Source organism: Hippocampus bargibanti, linkage group LG01 (genome assembly GCF_051943395.1).
Source record: "Hippocampus bargibanti isolate YZ-2025 linkage group LG01, ASM5194339v1, whole genome shotgun sequence".
Lineage (NCBI taxonomy): Eukaryota > Metazoa > Chordata > Actinopteri > Syngnathiformes > Syngnathidae > Hippocampus > Hippocampus bargibanti.
Genome location: NC_142734.1, coordinates 9313912 through 9326340, shown reverse-complemented (window position 1 = coordinate 9326340; position 12429 = coordinate 9313912). Strand labels below are relative to the sequence as shown.

The 12429-nt window shown below is 42.3% G+C and overlaps 1 protein-coding gene across 2 annotated transcripts in view; it reads left to right on the top strand.

Moving 5' to 3' along the window:
- Positions 1-5704, top strand: part of LOC148903009 (cadherin-4-like) — a 234644-nt gene extending 228940 nt beyond the window's left edge. For both annotated transcript variants that reach the window (XM_088994762.1, XM_088994753.1), the window contains one exon: positions 3480-5704. In XM_088994762.1, coding sequence (XP_088850888.1) covers positions 3480-3686 — 207 coding nt within the window. In that variant the 3' untranslated portion in view covers positions 3687-5704. The remainder of the gene's footprint in view (positions 1-3479) is intronic.
- Positions 5705-12429: the final 6725 nt, after the last annotated feature.

The following is a 12429-nucleotide window of genomic DNA, read 5'->3' as shown; positions in this document are numbered from 1 at the left end:
AACTTATTCACTGCCATCCCCAAATGTATTCGGGAATTGAAAATACGACGTGGAGCACCATTCCCAAATTTGTTTGGGTTTTGGTTTTTCTTACGGGGGTGCCAATAAAGTGCTGGTAACACCTCTGGCAATGTTTTTCCCTTCTACGAGGGGGCAGCATTTCCCTTTTTTCCATGTTAGCGCTTTTTTCCAGCTGTTGTTAAAGCGCTATTTAAACCAATATGGATGTATTGCATTGTATTTTGGACAGCCACCCTCATTTCAAGCTCATATAACTCCAGACCCATATAATTTAGGAATTAACTCTGAAAAAAGAGTCTAAGATTGTTTACGCAGCATTGAATGTGTATGTAGTTCTAAAACTCAATATTCTATGGGTCTTGCAATTTGAGTGACAATGACAAAAACCCTAGCATTGGAGTGGACACATTTTTGAACATTGTCTGGCACTGAATAAGTGATTATAATAACAACAAGGGTGAATTTTGTGAATTTACAACTTTCCGTATCACGCCAGCTTTGCATTTCTCCTCACGCAAACACACATGCAAAGTGAACGTCGGCGTTCTGATGTGAGAAAATGCTGATTGACAGCCTTGTGACAGCATATTCACACTCGAGAAATGTTGGCAGCTGTTAAGCTTTGATCCATCCAACCTTGTCTCTCATACTCACACGCACTAACATGAAACGTACACACACCTGATCTTGCTCCATCCTGCGGGTAAACCACAAACACAACAAATGCACAGCTTTCCTGCCACCCACTGGGCCCCACGGGATGAAGCCAGTTTCGATTTCTATCCACTACCTCCCCATGAAGGGGATGGATTCTGCGTCACCTGCCCAGCCTTCTGTTCGCTGACCCTCATTTGTCATTCTTAGAAGCAGGTACTGTTTCAGCACTGCCTGAATTCACACACTTCTATAGAAGTCACTGGGATAACTAAAACAACACGAACGTAATCAAGATTTATGTTATTTGTGCTATTCACGTGCAGCTCCCTTTCTAAATACAAAAATATTGGTTTAAGAAATGGCAAGTCCGTGTTCTTTCATCCCTATGCTCAACATAGAGTGTCATCTAAAGCACTCAAATACAACTGGTTCATGAATCATCTTGAAACGTCCCCATTACTTGTTACACACAACTCAAAAAATGAATTCTGAAGCAAACATAAAAAGGCTAACTGCGGAAGAAATCAAAAACAAACCAAACAATTACCGTATTTTCCAGTATATAAGAGGCACTCCTAATCAATTGTGTATTTTCAAACCTTTTCCATATATAAGGTGCACGAGTCGATAAGCACCATCAATAAATGAAAAAGGTTTTCCAAATGTAATACATAAATAAATATACAAATGTTTTCCAAATATCAGGCACACCACATTACAAGGTGCTACAATAGAGGCTGGGGTTATGTATTACTTCTTCTACAGAGGGAAATGAAGTCGTTGGCTGCTGACAGTTGTTGCGAGATCTGTTGTGGATCAATATTACTTCACATGTAAGGTGCACCTGTGTATAAGGCTCAGGGTCATCTTTTGAAGAAAATCAAGGCTTTTGGGTGCGCCTTAACCACCAGAAAATACGGTAAATGAACTACATTGTATGTTTAAAACGTATTAAAACAGGTTTTTCGGAAACGTTTAAGAATTGTTTTTATGACACCATTAACTTGTGTATTTCTAAGCATGGGTAAATTCCTTGTGATGTGCGAGTTGTGTGACAGACTGGTCTGTTCATGAATTTTTGTGGTCATATTGTTAAAAAAAAAGCCCCACATACCGCATTTTTACTTTTTCTTTACTACTTTTGTTGTTTTGTTGTTTCATATAGATGTTTACTGTCACGTTTTGCAAGGTGGTGATGGCGGTTGTGGATCCCAAAAAGCAGGCAGGAGGGAGCAGGAGGTTGTGTTTGACAAATTGTATTAAAATAAAGTCAGCAGGAACAAAATCTAAAACATCCAAATCATCTGGACAGAAAATGCATAGTATCAAAAGAAAACCAAGAGTAAAAGTCCGCCAAGGTGAAACAAACACAAGCACAGCATGAAATACAATGCATACAATTGCATACAATGACCCAACGCCGAATGGTCATGCCGGGAGTCCTTTTGACTGCCACTGATTGGAATGACCAGCACCTGCGAGGCTGTAGGCAGGGCTGACAGCGCTACCCATTAGTCGCCAATCCGAACGTGGCACTCTGCCACTGATCGGGACGACCAGCACCTGTGCAGGTGCAGGCAGGGCCGACAGCGCCACCCGTTGGTCGCCAATCAGATCATGACATTTCTAAATTGGAATGAGAGGCATCATTCATTCATATGGGCCTTACTTAACTCAAGTCAGTTTTTAGTCAGGTTTTAAAGATGGGCAGGGAGGCGGCTTGCCGAATGTTCAGTGGGAGGTCAAGAGTGACCAGCACTGGAAAAGGCTCGTTCCCCCATGCCTAGGTTTAGTTCTTCGTACATCTAATAATATCAGCAGATCTGAAGGTGTGTAGGGGTGGGGGATGAGCTAAGAGAGGTACGGAGGCTCAGAGAGGCCCTTTAAAGATGAAGAGCCATTAAGCATATATCCTCCATGTTTTGGCTTTAAAGAACCGAGCTGTCATTAAAGGAAAAGTCATTGTGCAAAAAAAAAAAGACGTCAAGTGCCATGTGCTTTGGTGAAGTACAATACAATACAATACATATTGATTTATATAGCTCTTTAACAATAGCTGAAGTGGTAACAAAGCACTTAACATGGACAGCTATCATATACAGGAAATAAATCAGTCACAAAGATAATAGAAATCATTAGGGAGTGAAACTTAAGATCAAGTCAGAATCATCCTGAGTCGAATGCCAAAGAGTGCAAGCGAATTTTGGGGGAGGTTTTAAAGATGAGCAGCGAGGGGGCTTGCTGAATGTTCGGTGGCAGGTCATTCCAGAAAGTGGGACGAGCAATGGAAAAGGCTTGTTCCCCTCTGAGCCTCTGTTTAGTTTTTGGCACATGTAATAATGTCTGGTCTGCAGACCTAACGCGCCTGGAAAGTGTGCAGGGAGGGATGAGCTTAAAGGGATAAGGAGGTGCAAGGCCATTTAAAGATTTGAAAACAAATAATAAGATCTTCAAAATAACTCTAAAATGTATAGGGAGCCAGTGAAGGGAAACGTACAGAATGGCAGACACTTTAAACTTTTTTTTTCTTAATCCTGTTGAAATTGCCCTGACTTTACAAGGCAATAGTAAGTATCAATTTGGTTACCATGACCACTTGGGGTGCCGGTGCGAATCAGCATTCATTAGTTCTCCTTGTGGGTGCATTACTTCATCACCAAGCATCGAACAGAAAGAGCGAGTGGGCAGGCCCTCCAGAATGAGAGCTTTTTGTACACAAGCTATGAGAAGGTTTCAGACTTTTACATAAAATACGCCATTCAGGATGAAAATTGACCATTTTTAATGTTGTTTGTGTTCAGGGACTTCGAGCAGCTGACAATGACCCCACTGCGCCCCCTTACGACTCTCTGCTCGTGTTTGACTATGAGGGCAGCGGCTCCACCACAGGATCGGTCAGTTCTCTCAACTCCTCCAGTACGGGGGAGCAGGACTACGACTACCTCAACGACTGGGGGCCCCGCTTCAAGAAGCTGGCCGACATGTATGGAGGCGGGGAAGAGGATTAAAAATCTCATGAACACACACACGTACACAAACATACACACACACGCGCGCTCACAACACCCTCGTCCTGTCCGCTGGCCTGCCATTCTTTGTCCCGTCACCACCGATCAACCAAATCAAAGTTGAAACTCCAGAAATCTGACACTGTTTCACATTTGGCTGAAACAGAAGCTTTGAAACGTTGGGTTATCGTCATTTTTCATGTGAACACTCAAGCCCAATTTTGGCTTCAGTCATTTCTGTTATTTTTGTATTAGTTTTTGTGTGCCTTTTTTCCCCTGTGGCTTTTTTTGTTAGAGTTTTCTTTTTCACTCCACAACAAGAATCATTCCTTGTTCCTGACAGTTTTCAGTGTCAGCCCCTGCCTCCCTTTCTACAGCAGCTTTAAGTTTGTGCATCTTTGTCTTCGGGAGGGAGAAGAAAAAAAGAACAAGAACCCTGATTTGACAGTCCCTCCTGTGTGGCGCTTGTGGTGGAGGGATAGAGGGTCGCTGGTTTATTCTCTCTTGAACTTGAATTACTTAGAATAGAAGCACTGTTGTTTTGAAAAAAAAGTGCCTTCAGTGGTGCATATTTTAACAGACTCCCTCTAACTCAGGATTAGTTTCCATTTTCCTGACCCTTTAACTCCGACCTTCCCGTTGTCTTTTGGGCTGTGGGAGCTGCACGGGGTGCCGGTTCTGCTTTCAGCTGAGCTTTGCGACCGGCAAACGAGGGCATGTTGTGTAGGCATGCAGTACTCTGGCCAGAATAGACCAATTCCACAAATGTTTCCGTCATATATGTGTCCCTGAAATGGCAGCCGACTTGAATGTGATTACAGAAATCACAGCAATCCAAGACGGAACTGTCGTGGAGAAGTGTATTTGTTTCTTGGTGGCTTTGCTAGCAGCTGTGTTTGTTTTGAACTCACTTTGTTCACATTAAAAATGTGACTCAGCCCGTGCCTGAGTCACGTGTCCAGTCTTATGAGGGTCAATGAGAAATGCTTGGCCTTTTAAGATTGTAAGGCTTGCATGTTTATCAAAACACCAAAATGTGTTACATTCCGTTTACTTCTGGTAAATACAAAGTAAAATATCATACTTGAGGTATTCAATTGTAATGCCTTTTCAAGCCCTTGATCATTTCCTTGCTATTATTGTTCGTGTTTTGATTGAGTCACTGTTGCTTCTTAATGTTTAAATATACAAAATGCTGCTGCTCACTGAACTTGAGGGATTTGTTGAGCCTCAGCCAGAGATTTTTCAGCCCCTCAATCCGTCTTTCTTCAGGCGCACTTCGACATTCATCTGAAATGTTTCCCTGAATTTTTTGGCTGAGAAAGACTAATTCCAAGTTGACTCTTTAAAACGGGCTCTTGAACAGATATTTTCGAACAGAACGTGTTTCCTTGAGACGAAATGAAAGAGCAGCTCTGCTTATTGGCTTGTGTCATCATATATTACAGCACTCCAAGGGTAAACTGTAATTGTTGTGCTTAAATTATTCAAACATACAAAAGGCTCCAGAAATGAGTGGGTGGAAAACTCTCCTCCATTTGTGGTTAGCTTGGAGTGAGATGACTGCACAATCATCATGCAAATGTTTGTCTATTCAAAGGCAGAAGAAGGTTATGATATAATCACCACGGTAAACAGGGTTAAAATCTCCTGTTTCGGGGCAAACAGGTACAGATTGCACATTGCTGTGCAGAACTTGTCAGCGATGCTTTTCCCGACCGCTCTCGGCTAAACGTGCAATCAGAGTCGAGGCAAAGAGGGATATGTGCTACCCGGATTAGCTCTTATCTTTCCGGCTGCTCCTCCACCTCCCCAATATCCTCACAAAATAAACACAGCTGTTACTCTCCACTATCTGTGATTTGTGTCTGACACGTAAATGTTGATATATACAGAACCTTTTTTATGCATTTGTCAACATGAATCACGTGTGACCGCGTGGTTCTCTCTCTCTCTCTCTCTCTCTCTCTCTCTCTCTCTCTCTCTCTCTCTCTCTCTCTCTCTCTCTCTCTCAATCTCTATTCTTGTCCTCCCTCTCCTGCAAGTGAGACCAACAAATCGGTGAGGTAGTTTCACCGCCAAAAAGCCATGGTGAAGAGAACATGATTGGTTTAGAGAGCACTCACACAGCCATACTTGTCGCCGCTCCACCAAGAGTGAAGCCGGCTTTTGTTCTGAACTGATTTGTACAGTCCAAAATATACACACACATAAACACACTCCTCTACGCCTTAGTGTATATATGAGATGGCTGTCCCACTGCAAAGAGCAACCAGTCCTGTTTCCGGTTGTGTCGGTCTCAGAGGACAAAGAGACATTCTTTGACAAGTTTATTCTCCCTTTGCTGACATCCAGATCTAATTAAAGGACTGGCTCAACAGCCACATACACATGTGTTGACCTTTAAGGTCAAGGCGCTGTTAATGTTGTATGTTGAAAAACTGCAACTAGCCATGAGTGGCGTCTGGAAATATTCAGTTTAAAAGCCTGAATTGAGTGGAAAGCTGGCAAAAGATGAAATACTGTAACTATGTGGACAATTTGTGACGACAGGCATATCTGAACCATGTGTGAGGTTTTGGTCCCCACCACAACAAAGGCTGTTGTTTCCTTGCTCAAGTCCAAATGTAAATAATATATTGTTTGCTCGCCAAACAGACCAAGTTTAATGTACGACTGGAGCTTTTTGCATGTCTTTATTTTCTGACTGCCATATAGGAGTTCTACAACAGTAACAACCCAACGTGAAAACGTTTCGCAACCCGCATGACCGAGGTTGCAATCTAAATGGAGTACTGGCTTACCATATCTACAGAGTTTGAGATGAAAAGTTGATGAAAATTGCACAGGTGTCTAATGTCTAAAAAGAAAAAAAAGAGAACATTTTTGTAAATTGCCGACAGCACAAGCATTTTGTATTGGTGTTTGTACCCATTTTGTAAAAAAAAAAAAAAAAAAAAAAGAGAAAAAAAAAGATATGTTGTTTCAAGCGTGTGTTTGTAGTGGCACTGCAATCTTGGTTTCTAAATAGAGTACAGTATACATGTGCTGCCTTGCAGATCAACATTGTAAAATAGACGCTGAGCAGCACCCTGTGTAGTAAATAAACAAATCCCGCCCTTATACAAACAACTGCTATGTCTCTGGTCTTTGCTGCTCCATTTCCACATTCAGGTTTAATTTTAGGTTATCGAGATAACATTCAAGTTTTGGTGATGTGAGTGGAAGCCAAAGTACCAGGGGGAAAACCCACACAAACATAGCGAGACATGTTAACTGCGTAATGAAAGGCTTTAAGGAAGAATCAAACCCAACCCGCTCTGAGCAGCCTTTAACATCCTTTGAAGAGCCTTCTTTATCCCTCAGTGGTACACCTTGATGCTGGTGCTGAAGAAGCTCTCCACCACACGCCTGAAGAAGCCATCCAAGACACTGCTACTTGTCCTACACGTTGGAGTAAGTACAAAAGGTAGTGAACCTTCCTCAATAGACAGCAAGAGCTCGTGGTGAAATCTCTGAAAGGTGCAGCCCAAGATATGTGTAGCGAGAGATGACTTATTCTGCTGCAGCTCTAATATAAAGGCATCTGTCCTTCTAAAGTCCATCACTATCTTCTTGGTCTCTTTCACACATAGTCGAGGCCAGACCCATGTCCGGACTCAGACTCATTGATGTTTGTGAAGCAACCCAGTCCTACTTTGTCAGCTGCAACATTGTACGACATCTTAGGGATTTTTCAGAGCAGTTATAGATCAGTTGTGTAAACAGCAGGGGACTCAGCACACATCCCTGGAATGAGCCAGTGTTGGCTTAGAAGAGACGTTGTGGATCCTAACAGTCTGTTGGTCAGGAGTTTCAAGACCCAGGTCCCGAGTGATGGTCTCAGACCAAGAATGTTCAGCTCATGTACTTGGTTCGGTGAGATGCTGGAGTTAAAAGCAAAGGAGAAAATCAGGCAAGCGTAGGAGTTCCAGCTTTACGATGACAGCTGGGCTGTCATTGTCTGTGTCTCCTGAAGGTGTTTCGGTGAGAATCCACACTGACATCATTGGAGTTTTTCATCTATACCATGATTAGCTTTTGACAGCACTTCAGGACTGGTGGAGTGGCTGCTGCTCTCTGACTCATTAAGAACGGTCATTGGGGATGTCTTGGTAGACACGTTGGGACGGATCTTACAACATATTGAAAATATCTATTAGCACCGTGGTCAGCTAGTGGACACAGTAACACTCCCTGAAACATCAAGCCCTGCAGCTATGCGGGGGATAATCTTTTGCAGTGGTCTTCCCATATCTGCCAGGGATAATCTGAGGGGTCGTGTCCACCAATAAACACTTCAAGGTTAGGAGAAGCGGTCAGGGCAATAGTTTGCACAGTTGTGAGAGATCCAAGCTATATGGCAAGATGGCATGCTCAGATACCCCTGTCCAGTTTTTCATTTGGTTTGTTAAACAAAGATAAGGTTGTGTCATCTTTCAGAATCAACAGGTAATACTGGATCGAGCTAAATCAAATGTGCAAATATATTTTCTTTGAAGGTTAATTCAACATAAAATGCTGATCAATCATCTGTAAATGCATAATTTGCATGCTCCAAATTACTGTTTATTCTTGAAAATGACTTTTTTTTCCAGCGACAAAATTAGTCTCAATCAGAAATGCTGGCAGGGTTCTGTTAACACTGATTTCATGTGCAGATGTTGCCACTGTTGCCAAATTAGTTTTTAGGAGAAAGCATCATCCAGTATGATGAACACAATCAAGTCAGTTCATTTGTCAATTGGATCTGATGGCTTGCTCATCCAGGGGGAATGGTGGATTCTTTGTGAGCTGACGCATATCAAATGTCCTGACTAAACCATTCAGTGTCAAGTCATTCAAAAGACTTCATTTTCAACACACACACACACACACACACACACACACACACACACACACACACACACACACACACACACACACACACACACACACACACACACACACACACACACACACACACACACAGACACACACACCAAAACATATTTTCCAATTCAAGGGTCACACAGTCAAATCTAAAATAAACTTTCTCCTGAAACGACATTTTAATATAGTCACTCTGAACTTAATGTTTCAAAACGAGATATTGTTTTCTATCTTTTAGTTTCTAGAGTATTTAATAGGTACAAGAGCACAGTATGCAAAGTCGAGACATGCGCAGTGACTATATGGTGAAGTGAACATTTTTGTGTTCAAGAGTTCTGCCCTGTGACTCTCATCTCCGATGGCCAAAGGATGTCAGAAAAATAACAGGGAATAGCCCAACTCTGATTGAATCTTATTCTAATGGTGATTAGAGTAGACCGTTGCATGGCCTCAGGACCCAGACATGACCTAAATGAAATGTCATGAATGGAAGACATCTCCAGTTCTCTAAGTGTAATGACTTTCTTCCAAAGAAAACAACCACGTGGGCAGATTGCATCAGTTTTATTGTCTTACATCAATGTTGATTTTTTTTCTTCCCACTTTGCGGTGCTGCTATGCAGATTGCCCAGTGGCCCCACAGTGAACTCCTCGTCTAATCCTCCCAGGGAGCAAAGGCACCATCGTGGGGAATGAATTCTCAGGAGGAATGAAAGTAGGTTCAAACAGTCAAAAGTAACACAAAACTACACAGGGAGACGGACGGACTTTAAACTTTCCAGGAGATACTGTATTGACTGAGCTTTGAAAGGAAGTACAGTTTGGTTGACGGCAGCAGGTAGGATGAGTGCTCTAATGTTACAAACAGAAAAGTGGAATGGGTAAAAGGGTCTAAAAGCTACGTGGGGAGGTGATAATGTTCCCTTGCGAGTCAGTGAGACGACTGGAAAAACAGCTGCAACCAACCGCATTATAGCAGGCAAGGGACAGAGATAAAGGAGTGCAGTTCTGGGCTCGTCGAACGGCCTGAAATCAAATTTAGATTCCACTCGTACATACATTTCATATTATGCTGCGCAGTTATTCACAGGGTAGCTATCTATCACGTGCGTGCGTGCATCGACAACATGAGCCCGCCATCTGTCAGGACTCGCCTCCGCTGGGCTGCAAGATGTTGTCTTGACGGAGGTACTTTGACATTTTGCGTTGCTCTGCGCCTCGTTTTGGTGCACAACAACAGTGTTTGGAAATGATGACATACATAGAAGGTCCGTTCTTTGCATTCCAATTGCACATAGACTCTCAAAATCATGATGGTTCATTGGAAGTAGCTTATAAAGGCTCGCTTGTTGGCATTTTTTTTTCTTTTCACCAGGATATATGAACCAAGTGCGGACAAATAGATAAATCTCCTGTTCAACATACGCAAGGCCAAGCAAGCTCATCAATGCTGTCACAAAGATGTCACACCAGACCTTCATTTTTCTGAGTCAAGGTAGAGCTGTCTGCTGCTTTTACCTTTGACTAATAACAATAATGTACTATCGTATTTTCTGGTGTATAAGGCGCATGGGAGTTTGAGGCGCATCCCGAATGAATTGTATATTTCCAAACGTTTTCCATATATGTACAATATAATGCACACCGGAGTATAAGGTGCGCCTTCAATGAAGGAAATGGGTTTTACAAATCTATAAATGTTTTACAAATATAAGGCACACCACATTATAAGGTGCTACAGTAGATGCTGGAATTACGCATGACTTCTTCTACAGGGGGAAATGGAGTCTGTGGCAGCAGACAGTAGTTGTGAGACCTGTTGTGGCTCAATATTTCGTCACATATAAGGCCCACCTGCACATAAGGCGCAGGGTCATCTTTTGAAGAAAATCAAGGCTTCTGTGTGCGCCTTATACACCGGAAAATACAGTAAATGAACTATATTGTATGTTTAAAACGTATTTTTGTGAAAGGAGGCAGAACAAACAATATAAGCTACTTTCCACGTATTTATGATCTGTACGTTGATTCATATTACTGTATATGAGGATCATGCCACGCAGAGTGTTGTTATTAATGTGTCGAGAGGATGTGGCCAAAAACACTTCTGCGGCACATGACCTTTACTAAAAATATTCCATTGCAGAGGTTTATAATGGCAATCATCATGCAGTAGACACCTCTGCAGTGGAGCAAGGCGCTCTCTCAAAATTCAGCTGGGCAGTGTGGTTCGCAAGTACAACACCCCAGGCATCGGCAAAATGCATTTTGCATGCAAATTTTACATTACTTTTGATTCTAGGTTGTTGGGAAAAATAGTGGAATAGCCTATGTGGGGTGAAGCCGATCAGATAATGGACGGTTAGTCAGACCTGTGAAGTGTCTGTCACCATCAAGTCTGAAACCGAAGCAGTAATTCCATCTTTTGTCACATTCCTTTTCCTGAAAATGTGTCTTGAGGCAAACTGCTGCGAATTTGGCAATCACTCCATTTCTTTGATGCTGTTGCTCCCAAGGGGAGGATTACATTTACATAATACCACCTCCACACACACACACGAGTGTCTCCGCCCGTGATTTACAAGCAACACTACAAGGGATGTACCATCATGTTCTGTCTGTTACAGGCAACCCTATCACACATTTTAGTGGTTTTCACTTTCAAGCCAGATGCCCCCCACCCTGTTTCACCGCCCTCCCATAGGTAGTCCAAATGTTATGGCCCATGATGAGAACAAGTTTGGCACCTTTGAACTGTCTTTTATGTTTTAACTCATTCACTGCCATTCACAAATTTATTTGGGAATTGAAAATATGATGTAGAGCGCCATTCCCGAATTAGTTTTTTTTCTTGCTTGGGTGTCGATAAAGCGCTGGCCAGATCTCTGGCTATGTTTTTTTCCCTTCCACAAGGGAGCAGAATTTCCCTTTTTTCTACTACGTTTTTCGCTATATAAACCAATATGTATGTATTGCATTGTGTTTTGGAAAGCCTCCCTCATTTCAAGCTCATATAACTCCAGACCCTTATAATTTAGGAATTAGCTCTTTTTTTTCTGATGAAAGAAGGGAGTCTGAGGTTTCTTACGCTGCATTGAATGTTTATGTATTCCTAAAACTCAATATTCTGTGGGTCCTGGAATTCGAGTGACAATGACAAAAACCCTGGCACTGGAGTGGACACATTTTTGCACATCTGGCAGTGAAAAAATTAATGTGTTTTACAATCTGCAAATGGGCATCATTATGGATGGTACTTTGGCTTGTAACGTTTTGCTGAGGTGACTCAAGTCAACGAGGTGTACCTCATCATAAACTCAAACCTGAAACAAAGTGAACAGCAAAAATCACTACACAGACGCGAGCCCACCTAAGCCAACACAGGAGCAAACTGTGAGAGATTGGGCTTTTCAAATTGTGCACGCCCTTTTGATGTGAAGGTTCCATGAAAGAGATGGGAAACAGTAATTTGGGTTGCCGTGATAGAACGGGTGCTGGAATTGGTGAGCTAATCAGGAAGGGCAACAGATGTGCCATACAGATGCTGTCAGACCTCTTGTCCGTGATGATAAAATTAAAGCAGGTCATTGTAACAGGAAACAGCTGTTCATGGCTAATTTGTTCAATTATGCACAGAGGATACCGGCGAAGGATGATTCCTACACCTCGAGAGGGCTTTTGTCTCCAGAGTCAGCTCAATAATGAAATCGATACCTAACATATGTATACTCAAAATGAAGAACACTAACATGGTTTCAGGAACGTGTAAGGTGTTTGTCAGGGCACGTTTAATTCACACAAGCTAATAAGAGTATTTTGCTAACAACAAAAT